Source organism: Vigna angularis, chromosome 6 (genome assembly GCF_016808095.1).
Source record: "Vigna angularis cultivar LongXiaoDou No.4 chromosome 6, ASM1680809v1, whole genome shotgun sequence".
In the NCBI taxonomy this organism is placed as follows: Eukaryota; Viridiplantae; Streptophyta; class Magnoliopsida; order Fabales; family Fabaceae; genus Vigna; species Vigna angularis.
Genome location: NC_068975.1, coordinates 5548904 through 5574817, shown reverse-complemented (window position 1 = coordinate 5574817; position 25914 = coordinate 5548904). Strand labels below are relative to the sequence as shown.

Genomic DNA, 25914 nt, shown 5'->3' with positions numbered 1-25914 from the left:
AGTCCGGTGAGCATTGTCTGACGACGAAGGTAAGTGGTTTTTCGTTCCATAGTTTTTTGGTTTGGGTTAAGGTTTGGGGTTCGTATCGTTTTGTTTTGGTTATTGGGTTTAGTAGTTTTGCTGATTTTATTTTGGTTGATGCAGTTGACCGTTCGTCACTCTTTTTCGACAAAGTATATATGTACTTTGAACGAACGCTTGACAGACGAGCATCGGTCATTGATTGCGAAGACTCCATTTGCGTGGTTTTTAGATGTGAATGTGAATGTTAAACTAGGTAGAAATATATTGAGTGAGTTATTGGGTAAGTGGGACGACTGGAGTAGTGGTTTTTTAGTTGGAAATAAAGTTTTGAATATAAATGAAAATGATTTTTATTTAGGGTTGAGATTGAGTACAGATGGTGAAAATATTAACTTAAAGGAAGAAATGGGAAATATTCAATGTGTGAAATACATAGGTAAAGGAACAAAGGATGTGAATTCGATATACAAAATTCTAATGCGAAAACACAAGAAAAAGATCCCTTGTTCTCATTTTATTTCCAAAACGTAGCGGAAAAGTGTTTCCCGTAATGTTTAATATTGTTGACAACTTAAGTGGTTTGGGTAGTTATTGTTGGGGTAGTCTAGTTTGATGGAAGCTTATCCATGCTTGAATGACCGGACCTTACAGTTAAAGCTTCAAAACCAGAGAACAGTATTGGTGCAGTGGATGGAAAACAGCAGTGTGGATGCAGCGGAAATTGAGTGAGATTAATTGATGGTTGGTGTATTTGAATGGAATGAGTATGTGTGGGAACCTCACAGCTCAGAAGGCCTTCCTACAATGGAAGGAAGCTAGAGGAAAGGGAAGAGAAAGTAGAGAGAATTAAATGACTCAAGAGCAATAGGGCTGGCAGTGAATTTCAACAGCAATTTACTAAGCTCAAAAGTAACCCAATACAAAGAAAAGGCCCTCTTATTTATAGATGAAGAAGAGCCTAAATTCTGTTTGTAATTCCCTCCTAAAATTCAAATTATTCAGATTTTGATCAAGCAAAATCCATGCCTCATTCCAGCTCATCCAGCAAGGTGTGTGCTTCCTTCCAAATCAGCCAACATTCACGTGGAAAATGTTGGTGCATGCCGTAAGCACCTCCTTTGCTTTTTGGCTCCTTTGCTTGGTTTTTTCTTGGATGGCTCAATCATATTCTCCAAGATTTATTAATTCCTACAAAACAAAATATAAGTGCTTTAGTTAAGAGAAGAAGGATTTTTATAAGTAACCTTCCATAGAAGTAAAATGTTAGATGATCCTTCTTCTTCTTGAATCTTCCTAGCCATTGCTCTAGTAAGAGGTCCAATGTGATTTCTTGATGGTTTTCCATCATAGTTTATCGTTTTTTGTTACGTAGTTTGTGCAAAGCTTCAGAAGGCTTGAAGAAAGGCAAAGGTACAACAAACGTTTACGTGGATGGTTGTGTTTACATGCTGCAGGTAATTATTACTTGTTGATGTAAAATGTAAATTGTTTGTTTATTGTTTTGTGATTTTAGTTATTTAGTAGAATTTAAGATGCTTTTTTTTCTTAGGTATGGTTTTTTGAGCTATTTGTTCCACCGGAAGGTCCAATTGATAAATTTCTATGAATATTGCATTGGATGAATACAAGTATTGAAGACAAGTTCGTAAAACGGTGTATGGAGACTGGTTTGGTATGTGGTTTGTTATCCGAAGTTTTGTTATGTTTTGATATTTTGCAAAACTTGTGTAGTCTGAAATATGTGGTTAAATTTCAGGTTGTTGATGATGTTTATGTTGGTGCTTCAACCAAGGATAAGAAGGAATACAGACCAACACCAACAAGAAAGGATGCCGAACCAAGACCAAATAAGATACAAAAAAGAAATCGAAGAGAAACTTTTATGCGTGCCTTAGAGGACCAAGAATTTCTAATTGAAAAACTTAAAAGGAGGGTGTGAGGTTTGGAGGCAGAATTGGCTGAAGAGAAGACACGATGACAAAATAAAGATCACGGTGGACAAAGTGTGCCTCGTACAGAACCATCCCTGAACACTGGTTTTGTATCCCCTAATGACATTGACAGAAACCAACAACCTTTGAAGACATATGTTAGGCTTGGATCACGAAGGCGTTACAAGGGAAGAGCACTTAGGACTCCATACACCGGAACCGTAGTGCTTAGAAAAAAAATGAGTGATATGTGTATTGAGTTGATTAATGGAAAGTAAATGATCATTGTAAATAGATTAAGAAAACAAAGTGTAATGTATCGGATTTAGTTGAATAATATAAAATTTGAGTTTTTGGTTTGGTCACATATTTTATTTTTTCAATAGCATTGTTATTATGATTTGTGGGTTTCTAGATTTGAGAATCTGGTGAAGTTTTGTGTTCGATATGTTGTAGGTGTGTTTGTAAGATGTTGGTGTTTGAGTGGTCATTGAGGGTAACATGGGTAACCATTGTCAAAACCAGTTCATTTCAGTCACATTTTGGGTGGGGGGAACAAGTTGTGCAAGGGATGAATGAGAGTGTTCATAAAACCCTGTGGTAATCGTTTACAGTGTCTTCGTAAACGATTACCCGAGAGAAATCCATATTTTGTACAGAAAGTTCAACTAAAGTAGTCAATCAGGGTAACAAGCGTGACCATTGTCAAAACCAGTGAGTTTGAGTCACATTTGCACTTGTGTTTGGAAGATGTTGGTCTTCGAATGTTGGGAGATGGTGCTTGGTGATGTGATGTGACCCCAAGGAGTGTGGAGTGACCCCTTATGAGTGGGGAGACCAAGTTGTGCAAGGGATGAATGAGAGTGTTCATAAAACCCTGCTGTAATCGTTTACACAGTCCTGGTAAATGATTACCCAAGAGAAATCCATATTTTGTACAGAAAGTTCAACTGAAGTAGTCAGTCAAGGTAACAGGGGTGACCATTGTCAAAACCAGTGAGTTTGAGTCACATTTGCACTTATGTTTGGAAGATGTTGGTCTTCGAATGTTGGGAGATTGTGCTTGGTGATGTGACCCCAAGGACTGTGGAATGACCCCTTATGAGTGGGGGGACCAAGTTGTGCAAGGGATGAATGAGAGTGTTCATAAAACCCTGCTGTAATCGTTTACACAGTTGTGGTAAACGATTACCCGAGAGAAATCCATATTTTGTACAGAAAGTTCAACTGAAGTTGTCAATCAGGGTAATAGGGGTGACCATTGTGAAAATCAGTGAGTTTGAGTCACATTTGCACTTGTGTTTGGAAGATCTTGGTGTTTGACTGTTGGCAGATGGTGGTTGGTGATGTGAAGTGACCCCAAGGACTGTGGAATGACCCCTTATGAGTGGGAGGACCAAGTTGTGCAAGGCCTGAGTAAGACTGCGCCAACAAACCCTACTGTAATCGTTTACACAGTCCACGTAAACGATTACGCGAGAGAAAATGAGGTTTTGTACAGAAAATTGAACTGAAGTAGTCAGTCAAGTTAACAGGGGTGATCATTGTCAAAACCAGTGAGTTTCAGGCAGAAGTCCAGCTCTAAGTGGATGGGCAGGTAATATTTGGTTAGTGGTATTGGTGTTTTAGTCACAAGTGCAATTCTATTTAGTGTATCATAAATTCAACATTACATATTAAATGACGAAAATTGAGCAACCAGTTTGACAGTAAAGAACTTCATTAAATTAAATACTTGACATTATCAAAGTAGGAATTGTGATACATAGTTTTTCATAATGCAGAAAATAAAGTCTAAACAAGCAATTGTAAGGCTGAGGATTGTTTTCAGAAGCACTTTGCAACTGTTGTAGTTGTTCTTCAATGTTCGCAACGCGCGATTGCAAGGCATAAACCTTGTAGTGATGACGATGTCCATGTTTCCAAATCGAGTTTCAAGGGCATCAAATCGAGTTTCAAAGGCATCAAATCTTGTACCAATGAAAGTCTGAAGTTGTTCTATGCGGTTGATGACATTATTTAGTGTTGTAGATGAACTGCCTTGTTCATCATCTTCTCCTTGTTCATGTTGACCTTCTTGTAAGGAGGGGGGATGGGGGGTGTTGCCTTTGGGAACCCATTCTCCTTTATCATTTTGCACATAACCAAATGATGCTACAACTTCACTACCCATTTTTTCGCTTCAACTTCATTTCTGAAATGGGATCAGTGTCAGTAGGCACTTCAAAGTGTTCCATGAAGATGGTTATCAAATGTGGATATGGCAACTTTGCGTTCTCCCTTAATGCTCTTTTCATCTTATATCTAATAAGATGTCCCAGTTAATGTGAATGGAATTGAAAAATGCCCATAGCAGCATAATATCCTCTTCGAATGCCTGACCAATATTGGTTGCACGAGGAATTAATACTCGAGTGAGAACGTAATGAAGTATCCTTGGTTGAACCTTCATTTGGCCCGCTAGTATTCTGGATTGTATGACTTCATCATCTCTACAGACTAGTTGCCTTGCAGTAACAGAATCGTATTGTTCTTTCCACTCATCTACAAGTTTTCCTTCATAACGAACACCATCAGGGGGGAGTTTAGTGAGTTGTTGAAAAAGATTAGGGCTCAGCCTAATTTTTATGCCTTTTACCTCGCTTTGAATAACCCCAGTATCCGATATTGACATGTTGCTATAAAACACTCTCACTAATTCTGGGTGGTAATGTCTTCTTAAAGACACAAATTCAGTCAGCCTAGCTTCGGCCAATATGTCATAGAATTGAAATTTTTTTCCTTCAAAGTAACTGTACTCTAGATACTTACTTTCCAATATTTCACGATTGACAAAATATTGGGCATATTTCTCCTGTTGCTCATCCGAGGAGAAGAGATCATTGTTAGGCTTCGACCATTATGACTTACAAAAACATAATAAATTCATAAAAAAAACAACGAAGAAGTTGTATATATCAACTGATGTTGTTATCGAAATTGTTATGTACAGCTGACAACAACGACAAAAATCCAAAATGACCCATTTCGGTATCTTGTGATAGTTGGATAGATGATAAGTGTCAATAATTGTAAGACCCTGAAAAAATTAAAGGAAAATGTGAATCTCGGGTCATTAGTAGAGTAGAAACCAAAAATGTATCAAGTAGTAACAAAAGTTAAAGTTTATATGCAAAATACAATGCTGTCAACTTTGACATGGTTTGGTATTTTGATTATAATTAATTGTACAAATTAGATATTAAGTTGATTCTTTTTCCATTAGAAAGTAGACTCGAATAGTTTCGATTCGAGTACTTATACGCGTAATTCCGACATCGGGAAGGGGTTCAACCGGACTGGCAAAGTTGTCAAAATCAGACTCACTCGCTGTACGCGTTTTGGACGCGTTTTGAACGCGTTTTGACTCAGTAAACGCGTTTTACTATTTAAACACGTTTTTCTGGTTATTTAAGAGGGTTTTGGGGCTGAGAGAATTCCTAAGTTGAATCTGAGAACTGTTACCTAAAAGCATTGGACCAGAGAAGTTTTAGAGCTAAGTTTGGAGCCACGAGAAGGAATTCTAAGGCAGAGGAACGTCGGGGAACCGTTTGAAAGCAAGCTTAGGAGAAAACCGTAAGGGGAGCTAACCTTGAGTCTTTTTGTTTCTGTATGATTTTAAATTTGGTATATGTTTAGGATTTTGATTCTCTTTATGATTTTAGAATGAAATTCTACTTCTATTGTATCTTTTGAATTGATGTACGGTTTGGAATTGGGATATGTTTCTGTTTTGATGGTTTTGAAGAGATCTTGTTCATATTAAGCATTTTGAATCGGTGGAAGTTTTTAGGTATATGTATAGATCGAAGATTTTGGATCTGTTTATGGATTTAAAAGGAGACTAGGTTTTTGATCGGAAATTTTGGATTGTACTAATTATCCGCTGTCTTTTTAATTATATGTTTAGTTTATATGTTTATAAGATTTGGATGAATATGGGTTGTTGATGGGAGATAAGTTTTTGGATGTCTAGAAAATCTGTATGATGGAAGAAATAGTCGTTATAGTTCGGGAAGTGAATTTTCGTAATTTTGGAATAGTAAATTCGCTTGAGTGAATGAGTTAACTCGCTGAAGCGAGTTATGCGTAACAAATTTAGTGTTTTGATGTTTTTGACGTTTTGGGAGTTCTGGATGTCCGTTTTGGACGTTCTTTAGGTCGATATGGGGGTTTTTGACCCTTCTGGAGCTATTAGTGAAGGTATCTAAGCTGTTTGAACTACTTAAGGGTTCGAATTAATAGACCATAAAGTGTTATGTGTTAATAAGTGATGTTTCTGTGAGGATGTGGAATGTCTGAGTATGTGAGAATTATTTTTTTGAGATATGACTAAAGATGATAATATGTTGACATGTGTATTTATGAATGGAAAGTGTATAATAGAGTTCCAAGGAGGAACTCCTTATTGATTTTGTGTCAAGTACTGTACGTATGAATATAGGAACTCCGACTTAGGGGTTCATTCTTATGCTCTCAATAGTCTCGATCTCACTTAGAGAGAAAGCTATGTGGTGGAGAGTGGAAAATCCTTACCGAAGATCCACAGTGTGAGTGGACAGAGTAGGAAGGATGTAGCTTCAGTGGTGATATTCATATCCGAAGATCCAGTTTGGAGGACAGAGTAGGATAGAATAATTGAGCTAGCGAATAAGTACATCCATGTCCGAAGATCCAGTTTGGGGACAGAGTAGGATAGGATGTAGCTGAGTAAAGTACCACTGTAAGTGTAGAACTAGCTAAGAGTTCAATATTCATACGATTATCCGAATGAGTGGAGTTTACAAATGATAATGGTATGTTTATTATATTATTGAGTAATTTAACTTATAAGATGGAAGTTTGGTTATTAATTTAATTTACTATGATGTTTTGTATTGCATTAGCTCACCCTTGCTTTGTCTGTTGTTTGGTTGTTATTTTGTGTTATGTATTTTGATTGGCGATGATCATCCGGTGGATAGGAGCAGAAGTCGGTGATATGCCGGTGGAGCAAGCCTTAGATGGAGGATCGACTGAAGAATAGTTTTAATAATGAAACCTATGTTTTTATTTCTGTTTTAAGGTGTGGAGTGTAATTAGTTTGAATTAACAGTGTGGGTTTGTATATTAATGAGGAAAACTCTTATTCCTCCTTCTATCAACTGTTCTATTGTATCAATGATGTAAGAACTCTATTATAGTTTGATGCTATAATTATTGGGATGTTACAATAATTGCATATCCTGAGCACTTATTTTAGTCTCCTTTGATGCATTATAGAGTAAAATCTCATGAAAAGTTGTATAAAATGTATATATTGTTGATTTTGTATCAGTTTGAGTGTTTTTGTGTGTTTATTTTTACATCAGAATAAGGATTGGAAAGAACGAGTGAGTCCAGTGACGAACGGACGCTCGCCCAGCGACAAACAAACGCTCGCCCAGCGAACGGACGCTCGTCCAGCGAGCAGTGGACGCTCGTCCAGCAAGACCAGCAAGTGTACACTCGCCCAGCGAGAGGACGCACGCTCGCCCAGCGAGGACGCTTGTCCAGCGAACAGCGAACGCTCGTCCAGCGAGCGCTCGCCCGTGATCAGCAAGTAGACGCTCGCCCAGCGAGAGGACGCTCGTCGACCAGCGAGGACGCTCGTCCAGCAAGCAGTGGACGCTCGTCCAGCGAGCGCTCGCTCGTGATCAGCAAGTAGACGCTCGCCCAGCGAGAGGACGCTCGTCGAACGGCGAGGACGCTCGTCCAACGAGCGCTCGCCCGTGATCAGTAAGTAGACGCTCGCCCAGCGAGAGGACGCTTGTCGACTAGCAAGGACGCTCGTCCAGCGAGGACGCAAAAGTGGACGCTCGCTCAGCGCGCAGTGGACGCTCGGCCAGCAAGCGCGCGCGCCCAGCGAAAAATAACACTCTCCCAGCGAGCTTGCACCAGTCGCCCAACGACCCGACCCTGTTCGCCCAGCGAAAAATCACTTACGACTCATCTATTTAAGAACGCGAACCATAGGCAGACAAGTCAGTTTTTGGAGGGGGAAAACCCTCCCAGAGCTCAAGGACGAAGGTGTGGAGGCGCGACTTCACTACAGGAGCTCATGGAGGCCGCTTGAGGCATGTGGAAGCATCTCTTTTCTCCTCCTTGGGTCTTCTTCTTCTCCCATCCACCATGTTTGTAAGCTTGAGGTTCTTCCGTGGAAATGGAGAACCAGTTTCATTTTGTTAAGAATTGATGTAATTACTGAATTCTTGTGTATTTGAAGAATGATTTGATTATATGTATGCCTGCTCTGTTAATTTCTAGTATTCTTATTTTCGAGATTAAAGCATGCATGTGATGGAGACGTTCATGTCATGGACTAATTTTGGGTTTCATGGGTTATGGAGACGTAAGATGGAACCAGAACTGAAATAGGAGTCCTAGTGATTATTGGTTCTAGAGATGGAAGATGATCGCTTGTTGTCTTAAGATCCTAGTTCTTAATGCGGTTTCACCTGTTAGATTATCCAAGACATTGGGATTTGATAAGGAAAACCTAGACTTTTTCACCTAAGAGATTAGGGGTAAAGTGTTTTAGTGGATTGACATTAGTAATTAATAGAGAGGAGATGAAACTTTTTATGCACAAGAGTGAAAGTGGTGAAATCTAATCTGAGCAAAACCAATCCATATCATTTCGGACCTTTTTCCATATCTTAGTGTTTTCACTTCCAGAGTCCAAATTTGTAATTATGTATGAATTTATGTTTCTGCACCTGTTTTGTAAATTGATGTTATGTTCTTGAGTCTGGATGAGTTGTTAATCGCACAATTCTTTAGTATTACGAGTCTCTTGGGAAAACGATACTTGGACTTACCATTTTATATTACTTGAAGCGATTCGGTACACTTGCCGAAATAATCGCCTAACAAGTTTTTGGCGCCGTTGCCGGGGACTCGTGTCAATACTAGACTTTTGTGAGGTTTCTAACTTGTTTAGACTTGTTGTTGTATATAGAATTAACTCTTTTGATTGTTAATATATTTTCACTTTTGTTTGGGCTAATTTGTGGCTTTAGCCTAGTTGTGTCTAAGTGTATGCAGGGAGATGTTCATACAAGGAGGACTGCAACCTCAAAAGCATCATGATGACCCTGAGATTGAAGGAATTATAGGACACAAGGAGACAACTATGTTGAGCATCACAAGCTGCCCCAAATTCTTTCTCCCTTGCAGATGCTCCAAGTGCTAAGTAAGATGAAGAAAGGGAGAAGAAAAAGAGAAAGACTAGTCACCACCACCCTGTGATGGAGAGGATTGAGTGTTTGAAGATGTCAAGGTAGTGGAAGGGCTAAAATGAAGATGATTGTTGGCTAGAAAGTGATTCAAGAGTTGGTGAGCGGAGCACACCAACAACAACATCCGCACTTCATTGAGTAATCCGTCAAGCTCATGACGTTAAACAAGCGCTTTTGGGAGGCAACCCAATGTTCTTACCCTTTTTACTTGTGTTTGTGTTGTTTTAGTATCATGTGCTTGTATGTGTTTCAATTTCAATAATTGACTTGTGTTATGCATGTTTGTAGATTTTTCTACATGTTTGTGATTTTTGAGTTGTAATGTTGTTTTTGTGGTTTGTATAGGTGTAGTATGTCAATTTGAGCTTGGTTTGTGTGTAAGTACATTGAAATTAAGTTGCTCACTGGAAGAGTTCACTAAAGTTAAAACTAAATCATCTGGGCGGGATTTAGGCTAAAGATTGGGGTACCCACTGCTAAAATCTGATTTGGTGCCCCCAATACTGGTGTTGCACATTCATGTACTTTTGTCTTTGTTTGTTTTGACTTTCATTGTCTAGTTTCTTTGCTTTTTTTTTTCATATTTCTTTTAGTATGTTTTATGGATTCTTCTCTTCAGTTGTTGATTATGGGATACTAATTTTGCTTTGAGCTTCCTTGTTACAGGATAAGATCTTCCTTAGAAATTACAGGTTTCAAAGCCACCATTAATCAATCTTTGAGCCAAGTGTGAGCTGAGCACCTTGTGACTTGAAGATTTTGATGCTCATGTAGCATGGCCTGGGGGCCAGGCCCCTACTGATGGGAGAGGTGGAGCAGTTTCGGAGTATAAGCTACTGTTGGAGGAATTCAGATTAAAGTGAAGCTAGTATCTTACACTGCTGGAGCTGCAAAGAGTCCATTTTGATTGGTTTTTCGTTTTAATTTCAAGTTTTATGTGCTTTTAGCTTTTGTTTTTGATTTCTTTTTGACTTGCCTTGTGGATAGTTCTTGTGCAATTGGTCTGGTGATTTGAGTGAATCATTTGTTATGCTTGAATTGAATACAAAGCTGTTGTGCTTGCTCTTTATCCATGAGAATTGTTTTGAAAATCTGATTGAGATTATGTGGTTGAGCTTGTTGAACAGAGATTGTGGTTGCTTGTATCTGTTGAGATAGATGCTTATTTTTAATTGTGATTGATATTCTTGGCATGATGTTTATCAAATTTTGGAACCTTGAGTAAACCTGTGAGATGTTGTGCCTCAGAGTTTATTGCTGAATGCTATTACTTTGGAATCCCAACTGATTTTGCATGAATTTCTCTATTTGAACTAGTTACTTGCATTTTACAAATGATCAAGGCCATCTTGTTCTTCCACCTCTTCTACATTTTGAACCTAAGAAGCCAATGCATAACCTTTGAACCTGAAGAAAACTTTCTCATTCCTGAAACATTAAGCTTATTGAAAAATCATTAACCTCCTTACCTTGAGTTGAGATGAACCTATTTGTTAGGATGAGGAGAACGGTTTAAGTTTGGGGGAGTTCTTGTCATAAGGGAGCATTGAGAAAATAAGTTGAGTTAAAAAGAAAGAAAAAGAAGAAAGAAGAAGAAAAACAAAAACTTGAATTCAATGAAAAAGAGTTGGGAAATAGGTTGAGAAGTGGTTTATTCAATTTTGGAGCAAAAGAGAGACTATGTATATCATGAATCAAATTGTTGGGTCTCTCAGCTTAAGGTACTTTGTTGTCCAGAAAAACCAAATTTTCTTCTGAGCCCAGCCACAATACAAGCCTCAAAAAGTCCTTGTGATGTAACTTGCTTGTGAATGTGTTTGATATTGTTGAAATGAAATGCAAAGTTGATTTGTGTAACAATGTGATAGTTGAGAGTACGACAAACATCCTTATACACCAATGTGCTTGAGTGAAACACTTTCCTTGGTGAGGATTGGTTCCATGCATTTAGTGAAAACATCTTGTCACTTTTGTTGATCTATAAATTGCATCTATCTTGTGATTTTGAATTGTTAGCACCATGATTGAAGTGAAGCTTGCTAAGACTGTATTGTCTCTTGAATATGATGTATAAGTTGAGCAAGCATGATTGATTTTGTTTATTTTGATTAAAATTGTATCTGGAGTTGCTAGAACATTGCATTGCAGTTGAATTGTTCTTTAGGCTAAGTTATCTGTTGCTTTTCATGAGGACATGAAAAAGTTCAAGTTTGGGGGGTGTGATAAGTGTCAAGAATTGCATATCCTGAGCACTTATTTTAGTCTCCTTTAATGCATTATAGAGTAAAATCTCATGAAAAGTTGTATAAAATGTATATATTGTTGATTTTGTATCAGTTTGAGTGTTTTTGTGTGTTTATTTTTACATCAGAATAAGGATTGGAAAGAACGAGTGAGTCCAGTGACGAACGAATGCTCGCCCAGTGACGAACGAATGCTCGCCCAGCGACAAACGGACGCTCGCCCAACGAACGGACGCTCGTCCAGCGAGCAGTAGACGCTCGTCCAGCAAGACCAGCAAGTGGACGCTCGCCCAGCGAGAGGACGCACGCTCGCCTAGCGAGGACGCTCGTCCAGCGAACAGCGAACGCTCGTCCAGCGAGCGCTCGCCCGTGATCAGCAAGTAGACGCTCGCCCAGTGAGAGGACGCTCGTCGACCAGCGAGGACGCTCGTCCAGCGAGCAGTGGACGCTCGTCCAGCGAGCGCTCGCCCGTGATCAGCAAGTAGACGCTCGCCCAGCGAGAGGACGCTCGTCGACCAGCGAGGACGCTCGTCTAGCGAGCAGTGGACGCTCATCCAGCGAGGACGCAAAAGTGGACGCTCGCTCAGCGCGTAGTGGAAGCTCGCCCAACGAGCGCGTGCGCCCAGCGAAAAATAACGCTCGCCCAGCGAGCTTGCACCAGTCGCCCAACGACCCGACCCTGTTCGCCCAGCGAAAAATCACTTACGACTCATCTCTTTAAGAACGCGAACCAGAGGCAGAGAAGTTAGTTTTTGGAGGGGGGAATCCCTCCCAGAGCTCAAGGACGAAGGTGTGGAGGCGCGACTTCACTGTAGGAGCTCATGGAGGCCGCTTGGGGCATGTGGAAGCATCTCTTTTCTCCACCTTTGGTCTTCTTCTTCTCTCATCCACCATGTTTGTAAGCTTGAGGTTCTTCCATGGAAATGGAGAACCAGTTTCATTTTGTTAAGAATTGATATTTGATTATATGTATGCCTGCTCTGTTAATTTCTAGTATTCTTATTTCCGAGATTAAAGCATGCATGTGATGGAGACGTTCATGTCATGGACTAATTTTGGGTTTCATGGGTTATGGAGACGTAAGATGGAACCAGAACTGAAATAGGAGTCCTAGTGATTATTTGTTCTAGAGATGGAAGATGATCGCTTGTTGTCTTAAGATCCTAGTTCTTAATGCGGTTTCACCTGTTAGATTATCCAAGACATTGGGATTTGATAAGGAAAACCTAGACTTTTTCACCTAAGAGATTAGGGGTAAAGTGTTTTAGTGGATTGACATTAGTAATTAATAGAGAGGAGATGAAACTTTTTATGCACAAGAATGAAAGTGGTGAAATCGAATCTGAGCAAAACCGATCCATATCATTTCGGACCTTTTTCCATATCTCAGTGTTTTCACTTCCAGAGTCCAAATTTGTAATTATGTATGAATTTATGTTTCTGCACCTGTTTTGTAAATTGATGTTATGTTCTTGAGTCTGGATGAGTTGTTAATCGCACAATTCTTTAGTATTATGAGTCTCTTGGGAAAACGATACTTGGACTTACCATTTTATATTACTTGAAGCGATTCGGTACACTTGTCGAAATAATCGCCTAACAATAGACTCGGCTTGAAACTGAACATGGTCATCACGTTCAACAACATTAGATGGCCTTGCCCCCTGCAACAACAAAATTATTAAGTACAACTAAATTGTTACAAAATAAAGTATTTAATCAATATTTTCAACGTAATTAATGACTCACGCATTCTTCGGTGGGTGGTGTTGAAGTCTTTGTGCATGAAGCCGACTTTCTTCTTTGGGTTCTGTGCTCAATAGTGGACTTCAAACTATTTGTGCGTGGACGTCCTTTTCCCTTAACAGCTGCAGGACTGTGTACAAGGACATCAGATGTTCCAACTGGACTATGTGGTACTGACGTGCATGCACCAGTATCGTATCTTAGTTGGCCTGCATCACTAATGATGTTATTTGTCATGGATGAACTGAACCCAAATTTTTTACCGAGACAATTAATTTCTTTTTCCAATTGAGTACTAGCAACCTTAGACCCACATGCAACTTCAGCAATTTCATAAAAACGTTTGCACAACAGTTTGTATCTTTCCATGCGTGGTTCATTAGTGGAATTACTATACGATGCTGTTATTAGTGTGTGTCTTCTTCGGATACTTTTGCTCCAACGCCGCAAAATGTATTGTGAGGGAACATTGTAAACATCTTCTTGAACAAATACCAAGAGGGAATGGCGACGTATAATTCCTCTAAACTTAAATAGTTGGCAAGAGCAAGTGCTTGTCTGTGTTAGGGGATCAAATTGAACTTTGTAAAATTTATCTGGTAAACGTTTACCCTCCCACATCCGTTCCTCTTTTATAGTGTAAGTGTTCCATAAGTCCTCCTTTAAGGTGTCTTTGATGAAACAATTCATCCTTGAACGAAACTCAGTTTGGACCTCCTCAAACTTTGCATGTGTGTATTCGACTTGAAATTGTCTCTCAATCGGTGACTGAGAGCCACATGCAACAGTGGTGTTCATGGAGGAGAAGTCTGCTTCTATTTCCTTCTGGGCCTTTACCCTAACGGCATTGTCGTATTGAACCACAAATTGTTGAAGTGTGGTTGTCGAATTGATAAATCCATCAAAAAAAGCATTCATTCCCTCACTTCTCTGAGTGATAGACATGCCGGCCCAAATTTTTTTTTTCAAGTAACACGGAACTCATTTATGTCTCTCTTCGTACAAATTACATAGCCATTCATTTTGCTCCAATCCATGTTTGGTAAGTACTTCCTCCCAACCATTTTCAAATTCTCGTGGACAACCACAATCATATATAAGCGCATGTAGTTCGCTTTTGATAGCGGGATTATTTCTATACCCGTGGAATTTTTCAGGCAACTTCTTCAGGATGTGCCATAAACACCACCTGTGCCTCGTATCAGGAAACACTTGTTCAATAGCGTTGGCCATTGCCCTGCATTGGTTAGTAATAATACCTTGAGGACTCTTATTACGCATGCATCTTAGCCAACATTGGAACAACCATACAAATGAGATAGTGTCTTCCGAAGACAACAATCCACAACCAAGTAAAATGGAGTTTCCATGATGGTTAACTCCAAGAAAAGGCGCAAATGGCATGTCGTACTTATTTGTTAAGTAAGTCGTGTCAAAGGAAACAACATCACCAAATTCTTCACATGCAGCACGACTTCTTGCATCAGCCCAAAACACACTACAAATTTTATTCCCTTCATCTAGTGCAATGTCATAGAAGAACTCGTTATTTCTATCTTTCATTGAAGAAAACTGTCGTAGGAGTGCCTGACCATCACCATCCTTACATAAAGATCTTCTGTGTTGGCCAATGTAGTTTCTTGCGTCCCGCTCGACAAAGTCCATGTTTTCATAGCCACCGACATCGTTGACAATGCTAAGGAAACTCTTATTTAACCTAACTCCAGCATCATGGTTGACCTCCAAGGTGTGTTTTGCTTGCATGCTTAACTTCCTATTTGCTGCAAATAGGTTGGAGTTATTCGGGCAAAGATCATGGACATTATACTCATTCACATTGTCATTATACTCATTCACTTCATCCACATCAATTGTGTGCGTCGACATTAGACCCAACTTTAGAGATAAACGAAATGATATTCACTCATCAAACTTACGAAAATGACCACTGTGAACTAAAAAAATAATGTAAATAAACCCATTTCGAAAAAGTTAAATAATACGTACCGTGGTGGAATATCAAGAGCCCTTTAATGAAGGTCAAATGGTCCTAACCAACCTCCTCTTCAACATTTACGTCCACCATAAATGAACCTTATGTGGTTGTCACCAAACCTCCGAACATGCTTGTACCCCTTCTCTTTAATGAAGACCAAAGTAAGTTGTCTGGAAGTGGTTGGTTAATGGAGAAAAATGTTAACGTTGGATGTTGAGGCAGGAGTGTAGTTTCGCCAAAGCTATTATTTTTGCCTTCTCAAGCACGTATTTGCTTACGTTGACAAACCATGCATTGAATGTTTTCAGCGTAAAGTTTCTCTCATAACCCATAATGAATGCTTTTCACTTTTAAAGATTTCCTATCAAATCAGACATATCCCCACAATTAATGTAACTTCATTTTTACAAGTTAACTTAATGGAAATAGTTATAAAATAATTTATTTTTTTGGTTTATAATATATTGATTTCATGTAATGTGTTTGTCCATGTAGTTCTCTTTAAATATCCGGGACAAACCCATCGTTAACATCGAATTTTAATTTGGACAGAAAAATTCAGCATAATCATGGATCCATGGCAAGACCTTGTTTGTGATGATGATGTCCTTGAATCGTTTTTGAAAAAATGCGATGCGTCGGCATCGCTTATTCCTGGTCCTGTAGGTAACATCCAAGCAGCTTTCCTCAATAGAACGGGAACAGAAGAACCCAAATCGACACAAGAATTTGCTCGTGATGTTGCTGATGCAACCTATGAACGAGATTTCAACTCCAATGCTTGGAAATGGGCACAAATGTTTATTGAACACCACGGTACACTCAATCTCATACACAGTTCCAACAACATTATTACGTTCACGAGTTGTAATTTCTTTTCATATATTTTTTGTCATTGGAGGTCTCGTAACGGATGGCAAATTCGAAAACGTCAACTCCCTCCAAGATGCAAAATCAGCAGAGGTCCTTCCATTTGTTGCTTGCATATTGAAAGAGTACAAGCCAAATGGGTTGGGAGATATGCAGTTGACTGTTAAGGTATTATTTCCTTTATTGAACAACACTACATGTTATGGTACATTAATAACTTATTATATGTTTGAAGGACCCAACTGCCACGATGAAGGCTTCCTTGCACAAGAAAGTTCTTGAAGATCCTGAAATTGTAGACAATATCGGAGTTGGTTTCGTTATGCTACTCAATCTTGTAACCCATCAATTTTGTACTTAACTAGCATAATTATTTTCTTGGTCTTTCAATGTTCTTCTTCTTACTAATTTGGTTTGTACATTTAGGTCCACCCTTTCATTGCATTTCGGCAAAACTACTACCTCAATATTACGCATCGCTCTATAGTCAAGGTTTTTCCAGCTGAAGTTTGTCCTCCAACAATTGACCTTGTTAAGGAGACCCCAAAACCTGTCATTCGACTCCCTATGTGGGCAGAGAAGAAACTCAATGTGGATGACATCCTCCACAAATTTGTACCTCCATCTGACCAACCATCAACGTCCAAACAACCAGACAACCAGTAGTGGGTTTTCGATAACTGTAATTTTATATTAAGACCATTATAAGTATTTAATGGATAACTGTAATATTTCAAACCTACAATGTATTATTGTTGTGTATGGTGTGTACCTGAATTTCTATTAATGTTGTGTTATGATGAGTTTGTTTTTGTTATAGAAATGTTTTCAAGTTAATTGTTGGCATGCTTTGTTATCAATTCCTACCCTCTACCGCAACTGTAATACCAACATCAACCCCATAGCACTGCATCTATGACTAAAATTAAATTGTTTTGTCCAAACGTTACCTACCAAGTCCTAACTGACTACTTCAGTTGAACTTTCTGTACAAAACGTCAAATTCTCTCGCGTAATCGTTTACCAGGACTGTGTAAACGATTACAGTAGGGTTTTTGGAGCACTCTCATTTATCCCTTGCACAACTTGGTCCCCCCAATCATAAGGGGTGATTCCACAGTCCTTGGGATCACATCACATCACCAAGCACCATCTCCCAACATTCGAAGACCAACATCTTCCAAACACAAGTGCAAATGTCACTCAAACTCACTAGTTTTGACAATGGTCACCCTTGTTACCCTGACTAACTACTTCAGTTCAACTTTCTGTACAAAATATGGATTTCTCTCGGGTAATCGTTTACGACCACACTGTAAATGATTACCGTAGGGTTTTATGAACACTCTCATTCATCCCTTGCACAACTTGGTCCCCCCACTCATAAGGGGTCACTCTAAACTCCTTCGGGTCACATCACATCACCCACCACCATCTCCCAACATTCGAAGACCAACATCTTCCCAAGACAAGTGCAAATGTCAGTCAAACTCACTGGTTTTGACAATGGTCACCCAGGTTACCCTGACTGACTACTTCAGTTCAACTTTCTGTACAGAATATGGATTTCTCTCGGGTAATCGTTTACGAAGACACTGTAAACGATTACCATAGGGTTTTTTGAACACTCTCATTCATCCCTTGCACAACTTGGTATCCCCACTCATAAGGGGTCACTCCACACTCCTTGGGGTCACATCACATCACCCACCACCGTCTCCCAACATTCAAAGACCAACATCTTCCAAACACAAGTGCAAATGTGAGTCAAACTCACTAGTTTTGACAATGGTCACCCCTGTTACCCTGACTGACTACTTCAATTCAACTTTCTGTACAAAACACACCTTATTGTCGCGTAATCATTTACTAACCCACTGTAAACGATTACCATTTAGTATTTTCACTAGCCCAACTCAGAACTTGATCAACTCCCACCCAGTAATTACCCTTAATTTAACTTATCAAAACCTCCCCTACTTTTGAAATACTTATTATAATGGTGCGTTAATTTTTCAATAAAAGATTTATTCATTATAACAAACACAACGTCAAAACAATTAAATTGAAAATCCAACCAATAATCTTATTACAAAAACAAAGTCTACATTGTCAACTAACATTATGTACATATATAAACATGTTGTGTTACAAGTCAAATTTGTTCATGTCTAAGCAATCCTAAAGAATGCCATATAGCTCTAGGGCTTCCATTCGTCTTATGTTCTCGTTGTCCAGGATCCATTCACATACATATTTCTTTATAATCCCAACCTGCTCCTCCTGAAGCCAACATTTTCCCCATTAGAAACCAACACATAAAATAATTTTAACAAACACACAGTTGCTACTTACAGTTGTATATTAAGGTATGCTTTTTCCGTTGTATTTGTCGTCTCCATCCCAAATTTCCATTGCTTTCAACATTATGACTCCACAATCATGTCTGAAATAATATACCCACCACATAAAATTAATTTTGACCGTATATTCATCACAACACAATATAATCCAGCAATACAATTCAAAAACCTTACAAGTTTGGTTGGGATGGGATATTTGCTTGTTTAACAGTCAAAGGACCAATACTACCTTCCGGTCTATTCATCAAGATGCAAAAAAACCGTGCCATATTTTCAGCCTACCAGTTAACAAATACAATAAATTGTTAAACAATACAAGGTTATCTGACAATCACAGGGTCATCAACAATGAAAGATGTGAAATCTTACAATAGCTGTGTCTATCCTTTTCCAGTCTCTGATCCCCTTACCCAATGAGTCAATCACAAATATCTCTAATGAACTCAATTTCACTGAATAACACCACCAATGATCATCGTGGACAAATGGCATAAACAACTACAAACAATAAAAACAATATCAGTAACACATTTACAACCAAAACTAGACAAATATTGCGAATTAAAGGTTACTCACAAAGTCAGCTGTGGCAATGTCTCCAAGTCCAAACTAATCGCAATGCAGATAACTGTTATAGTTATGAAGCGTCCAAACATGACGATTCTGTGGACGTTTCCTATAATCAGTAAGAATATGGTGCTGTGGACAATTTCAAAATCATCAATCAAAAATCAATCAAAATTCATTTCTTCAATGAAATATATGATACAATATCAAATTTTATTTACCGAGTATAATGGACTAAAATGAATCCTCTTAACAACACCGCACAACCTTTTCTCAAAGTACATAAACATCGTACAAGCAAATAACACCACCTACACAATAAAAAATTTTCACATTACTAACATAAACTACAACATGAAACACAGACAAATGTCACAAGACTAACCATGTTATCAACGTATTTTATCAGGGCCAAAGTGTAAAATGAAGTCGTGCTCAAGGTTTGCCCAATTATCTCGCATACAACCCTAAACATATAAACAATAGTCAATCACAAACAATACAGATTCGTCAACCACAACTACAATTCAAGGCATATACCTGTATACAGTGATCTCTCTGACACTGACTGCTCTGTACAATTGGTCTACATCAACAGTGGTGCTTGGATCACCAACAAAACTGCGCAATGGGGGGATAACCAATGGTACGACCTCCCGTTCTTCTTCATCACCATCATCATCGATTTCAATACAAACAATGTTATCATCAGTTCTTGAAACTATCTCATCTTCATGTGCGGTTTTATCCTCCCCTCTTACTTCAGTATATGCACCTAGGGGGTCATCAATTGCATTACCATCACCTTGTTGTTCAAATCCACAATCACGACCAATTTCAGCCTCTTCGTCACCTCCAACTTCAGGCTCTTCGTCACCTCCAACTTCAGGTGCTTCATCAACTCTACCACCAACTTCTTCATCAATGCCACATGCATCTTCTTCAGTAAAGATTGGAGTTTGACAAATTTCAAATAACTCCCTAGTAAGAACTCCAATCTTGGCATTCAATGCTCTGAGATCTTCATTGTTTTTCCTCAATCTCTCCTCGACACCTGCTTCCCATGTCCCGTCATCAGAGCTTTCGTCATCATCTTTCTCAACCTTGGATCCTTCACTCATCCCTCCGTGATCCATGTGAAAAGCTGCACGGATTTCCGGGCGATGACAATCTTCCTTTCTTACATACCACTCCAGATTTAACTGCACCATTATCACACAACAAATTTTGAGAAATAAGACAATCCATTTTTACATAAAAAATAACGATTATCAAAACACTTACATCTCCGGTCATAAATATATGTTCAATTTTTTCAGTCCTTGATTTATACGGGAACCATCGCATTATGCGCGGGAAAAACCTGTGTGAAGCATGACCATGCAAAGAAAGTCTTTCAACCGCCCAAGCCTACAATATCATAATATTATTTCATCAAACCTAATTGACAATGTTCTGCAGTACATCAAAATAATAAACTATAAATCATGTTACCTGCAACACTGCCACATTGCCACTAAGAGTGAGTGACTGCGCGATACCTCCTCTCATAATTTTCTTCTTACATTTATTTAAATTCTCTACAATATGTTTATGTACACCAGTACACCAATCGTATAGACACAAACTGTCTAAGTCATCTAACACTGCAAAAGGCATGTTACAAACATGCCTTGATTTCCTAGGAAAATAAGAAACAACCAAACAAACTAATATATATAACCTACATACTACATCAACATCAATGTTATTAGGGTTAAATATGTTTTTAGTCCCTAAACTATTGGTCGTTTATGGTTTTCATCCCGCTTTCAAAGTAAGGTACAATTTAGTCCTCATTTTTTTCGAAACGTTCGTTTTAGTCCTCGAAAACTAAATACTGTTTGAAAATTTGGTCCTCATTTAGCAACAAATGAGGACTAAAACCAAAGTTTCGAGGACTAAAATGAATGTTTCGAAAATAATAAGGACCAAATTGTACCTTACTTTGAAAGAGGGACGAAAACCAGAAACGACCAATAATTTAGGGACTAAAAACATATTTAACCCATGTTATTATCATGCACAATGACATTAAACATGTCCGTCAACTCATTCAAACTGATAGTCTTTTATTTGAACATTTCACCAACCAATCCAACAACTACTTCATCAAATGGAATCTCTAAACCACCTATTTCTAAACCTATGCTCATGAACACATCAATAATTGAAAAGGACACCAACTGTTGACTTACTCTAAAACTATTATCATGCCCGGCCCACCTGCAAACCATAACCTTCAATAATTTCAAATTCACCTCCATAGGGCTATGAATATTCAAACACCACATAAATGGAGTCATCCTAATCCGCTCCACATGACACTTTCGTAGTAAACGATTCATTTCAATAATGATCGATGAGTCCATCGAGATTAGAAGCCGCCACTACACAAAAATGATGATAACTATATTAATAACTACAATTGATACGATAATCAAATAATCAATAAACAGAAAATTATCATTTTTCTTACACTTGGTTTTTTCCCTTCCATTGAAACCGCCCTAACAAGATAACATTCCACACTCGTTATATCATTAAGGTTAATGAAACACCAAAAAGACAATGTCAGGGCTCGACCATTTTTACTTACACCAACAAAGACAGATAACAATGCTCCACGGCCTCCTCCAGCACAAGGAAAATCCACAACAAAGTAACCACAACCGCCTTCCAACCACACAAAAACAACAACACGACCAACAACACTAGGGTTTCAAAGATAACATACAGGATACCAAGACACAGAAGATGGAAGGGTCAAGATGGAGGACAGACCTACAGAGAAGATGGAAGGGTTGAAAAACCTACGCACGTATTGCCCAAAATAAAGCGCCAAACCCATTTCTTAAAATTTAGAATTCAGATTTTCCAAAAATACCCCTCGGCCTGATAACCTCTTCCATATTTCACTTCACTTTAATCACCCAATGCAAACACGCCACGTGACGTTGTGAAATTGTTGTCAAAAATTCGTTGTCGACATATCATTTTCCAAAATAATACTTTGACGAAGAATACTTTCCCATCGTCGGAAAAGATACTCTAATTTTACCACCAACTTTTTAATAATATAATATATGTTAAGATTTTAACCTAGGAAATAAATTAAATATAATTAAAATATTATTATATGTGAACTTTTTTTGTTTGAAGGGGTCAAAATAACACTAGCCTTGATTTCTTTTTCCGAAGTGATTAGTTAGTAAATAACAAAATGAAACTCTAAATATAAAACTTCTTTTTGTCTAAGTTGAAGGAGTGAAACTTTTCCTTTTTGCCGAAACTTTGTAATTTAGAGTTGTCAACTTAAATCAAGATCTATGAGGTAGTCCTAATTCTCGTTTAGGAAAACTTTTTGGAGCTTTCATCCTGTATTTCCAAGTTTCACCTTACGTCTTCAAATTTTTCCAAAATTTCCATTATAATTTTAAGATATTTTATCATTTTTTTTATTGAAATTAAGATTTTAAAATTATATAAATATTTTAATTAATAAAAATATTTGTTTGTAATTATTTAATATTTATTTAACATTTTAATAATATTTATTTGATACTAATAACAATACTGATAATTAATTATATTGGGATGATGATATAATAATACTTTGAAAAGAAAAAAACGTAAGACTAAAATAATAAAAATTGAAGCAAAGGAGAGAAAGTACATATAGAATCTCAAGCGTAAAAATCAAATAAAAACTAAAGTAAACATCGGATATCAATTTAAAATACGTATGATATTCTAAAGGTTCTACGTAACATTCGAGGTTTCTTTATCGAATTTTGAGATCGATTGAGGTCTTTTGAATATTGAGATTCGATTGAGGGTCTTTCGAATTTTGATATCCAATCATTATATTTAATTAAGTTTTTATGAAATTTCGAAATTCAATTAAGACATGAGAGTTTTGGATTTATAAAATGTGTTGATATTACAGACTTTGTGCCTGCAGCTTAACGGTCTAAGAGCTAATACAGCGAGAGTAAATATTTTATATTATTATTATTATTTTTTCTAAATATGATAGTAAAATATATATTTTGAAAGTGAATCCATCAACATAAAGCATGGTTGAAATATATATATATATATATGTTTAATATCTATTTTGGTCCCTCGGTCTGTGAGGTTTGTTTAAAGTTGTCCTATTTTTTTTAGATGTTCACAATTATCTCATATTTTGTAAAAAACGGTTCGAGTTGATCTTTTTTGCTTATGGCGTTAAAAAACTAACGAAACTTAGCCAGACTGTTCAATTTTTCATTACGTGGCAATTGTGTGGCTTGATTGACGTGGCAACGTTACAAGATTACCCAATATCGGAGTTTGGCACACCGGAAGCTCTGCTCTATGCTCTCAACTTATGGAACTGACGAGTAAAGCATGCAGATGCCTCCGCGTGATCGATGACCGGTATCGTCTGATCGGAACTTTCATCGATGGTGATCTTTGTCGCACTCTCCGAGCCAGAGGGGAAGCCATTTTCAAACTCACTGACAACATTATTGATGTTTACACATTTCCCCCTATTTTGGGCTTTTTAATTTGAGAAGAAATAAATTAAGTGGAAGTTGTAAATTGTTGATTCGCTTCTGTCCAAGGGTCTTTGCCATGAGTAAGGGCTTTCTCATATCTTTGCCACAACCACCAATGCTTCAATAAAGGTTTTGAGATATGTTCTTGATAGTTATCAATAATCAAACCCTAATAGATTTTCTAGTAATTGAATTGTGGATGAATAAGATGGTGTGGATCATATATAATAGTCCTTCGTTTTTCCGTTAATGGGTATCTCTCTATTCCTCCATATTTGAATCAATTCATATTTTTTCCCCTTTTGATTGTTCAAATCCACTTTTCCTTTTCATGAAGCTTTCCAAATTTGGGCAGTAATTTGCTTTTTCCAGTTTGTTTTTCTTTCTTGGAACAACGAAATTGACATAAGAGAGTGAGCACACAGAGTAGGAAGAATGGGAGTGTCACCGACGGCAACGCCAAACACACTATCGATGACGTCTTCGGTTGCACCGCAACCGTACAGGGGTGTTGGCATTGCTCCTTGGTTTTTGGGTGAAGAAGTAAACCCTAGTTATTTTGAAATACTAGGTGCCACGTCAATTAGGCACACAGTTGCCACGTAATGAAAGATTGTACAGGTTGGCTAAGTTCCGTTAGTTTTTTAACGCCGTAAGCAAAAAGGAAAAAATCGAACCATTTTTTACAAAATATGGGATAATTGTGAACGTCTAAAAAAAGGTATGACAACTTTGAACAACCCTCACAAACCGAGGGACCAAAATAGGTATTAAAGCTATATATATATATATATATATATATATATATATATATATATGATTAAAAACTTACAAGAGTAGAAAAATGAGAAACTAATAAACTATATGCATATTGAACAATTGAATTAATAACCACTGGTATAAAAAATACATATAATCTTTAATTCATTCTAATAATAAATTTAATGAATATTAAAAAATATACATTATAAACTACTTAATATTGTAAATAATTTATTGTTAATTTTAATAAAAATTCATTAAAAAAAAGTAAGATATTTATCAAATATGTTTATATGAGAAATATTATATATATATATATATTATATGAGAAATATTTTATAAGAAATTAAAATAAATTACGAGTTAATTTCATTTTTTATTGTATTTAAAATGAACTTTTTTTCTAAAAGAAGTTCATGGGTTGGCCTTAGCCTACACGGCTTTTGTATGTATTTTGGCCTTGTGAACTTTTTCTATAGGGGTTTTTTTTTGCACTAGTACAAAAATCACATATAACGTCACGCGTTCAACATCTCATAACAGAACAACCAACGATAATAATGACGGGTGACATTGTTGTAAATAAATTCAATCGATCTACGTCGTCTTGGAACACAACTCGCCCTTTAAAATGAATTAACGTCATGACTAACACCAGCTCGACGTGAAACAATGACCTTAGAAATCACATAACGTCAACTTAGGAAACAATAGACGTTCAACTCAAAATAAATAAAAATTAAATAGTGGTTTTGCTTCGCACAACTGTACTCCCATCCATATATGACGTCAACCATAACAAAAATTGACGTTTTATATGATAGCCAACAGTTATTTTTCAAGTTTTCTTTTAAATCAACCCACAAAACATCGCATTGAAGAGGCTTCGACGTTTTATTGACCAGCCAGAAGCCAAAGGGTCAATCCCTTTTTTATTATATTTTTCTTTTTTCTTTAATTGACCAACCTCAAAACATCAAACTCTTTGGGGTTTCGACGTGTTATTTGCCAACAATTATTCTTTTTATTTTTTCTTTTAAACCAACCCACAAAACATTAAATTACCGGGGGCTTCAACGTTTTATTATGCGCATGAAGCCAAAGGGTCACTCCAAAACACCTCGAGTTCTTTTGGACTTCGACGTGATGGGCATTAGAGTAGTTGGGCACATTAATTCTAGCTCCTAGCAGTTATTCTTTTTTTTTTCTTTTAAACCAATCCATAAAACCTCCATTTTCTATAAATACAGTTTCGAAGCCTTGGATAAACTCTACACTTCCATTTATAAAATTTCTCGTAACAACTCCCTGTGTTAACTTTTTTCTTTGGGTTTCTATTAGCTCCTTCAAGGTCACAAAAGCGAGTCATTTCTTTGTGGTTTGATTCTTTGTCGTGTTCAAAATCTTGAAGGAATGATAGAAACCCAAAGAAAAAAGTTGATAGATTTGGATTTCGCACCCTTTCAAAATGCTGTATCTTTCATTCATAAAATTTCTCTTAACAGTCTGTTAACTTATTATGTATTTC

The 25914-nt window shown here is 37.5% G+C and overlaps 2 protein-coding genes and 1 long non-coding RNA gene across 3 annotated transcripts; all 3 read right to left on the bottom strand.

Annotated features, from left to right (window-relative positions):
• Window positions 1–10632: 10632 nt before the first annotated feature.
• Window positions 10633–14187, bottom strand: LOC108341319 (protein FAR1-RELATED SEQUENCE 9-like). Its single transcript, XM_017579020.1, has 3 exons — window positions 13246–14187; window positions 13075–13160; window positions 10633–10681 (listed from the first exon to the last, which is right to left on the bottom strand). Exons 1-3 carry the CDS (start codon window positions 14185–14187, stop codon window positions 10633–10635), a joined length of 1077 nt encoding a protein of 358 aa, XP_017434509.1.
• A 36-nt stretch (window positions 14188–14223) lies between these two features.
• On the bottom strand, window positions 14224–15129 carry LOC108341317 (protein FAR-RED IMPAIRED RESPONSE 1-like). The gene has a single exon (XM_017579019.1). The coding sequence runs from the start codon at window positions 15127–15129 to the stop codon at window positions 14224–14226; it is 906 nt and encodes a 301-aa protein (XP_017434508.1).
• A 3979-nt stretch (window positions 15130–19108) lies between these two features.
• On the bottom strand, window positions 19109–19445 carry LOC108342767 (uncharacterized). Its single transcript, XR_001833428.2, has 3 exons — window positions 19424–19445; window positions 19260–19349; window positions 19109–19147 (listed from the first exon to the last, which is right to left on the bottom strand). It is a non-coding gene; the product is annotated as an uncharacterized LOC108342767 (long non-coding RNA).
• Between the last annotated feature and the right edge of the window lie 6469 nt (window positions 19446–25914).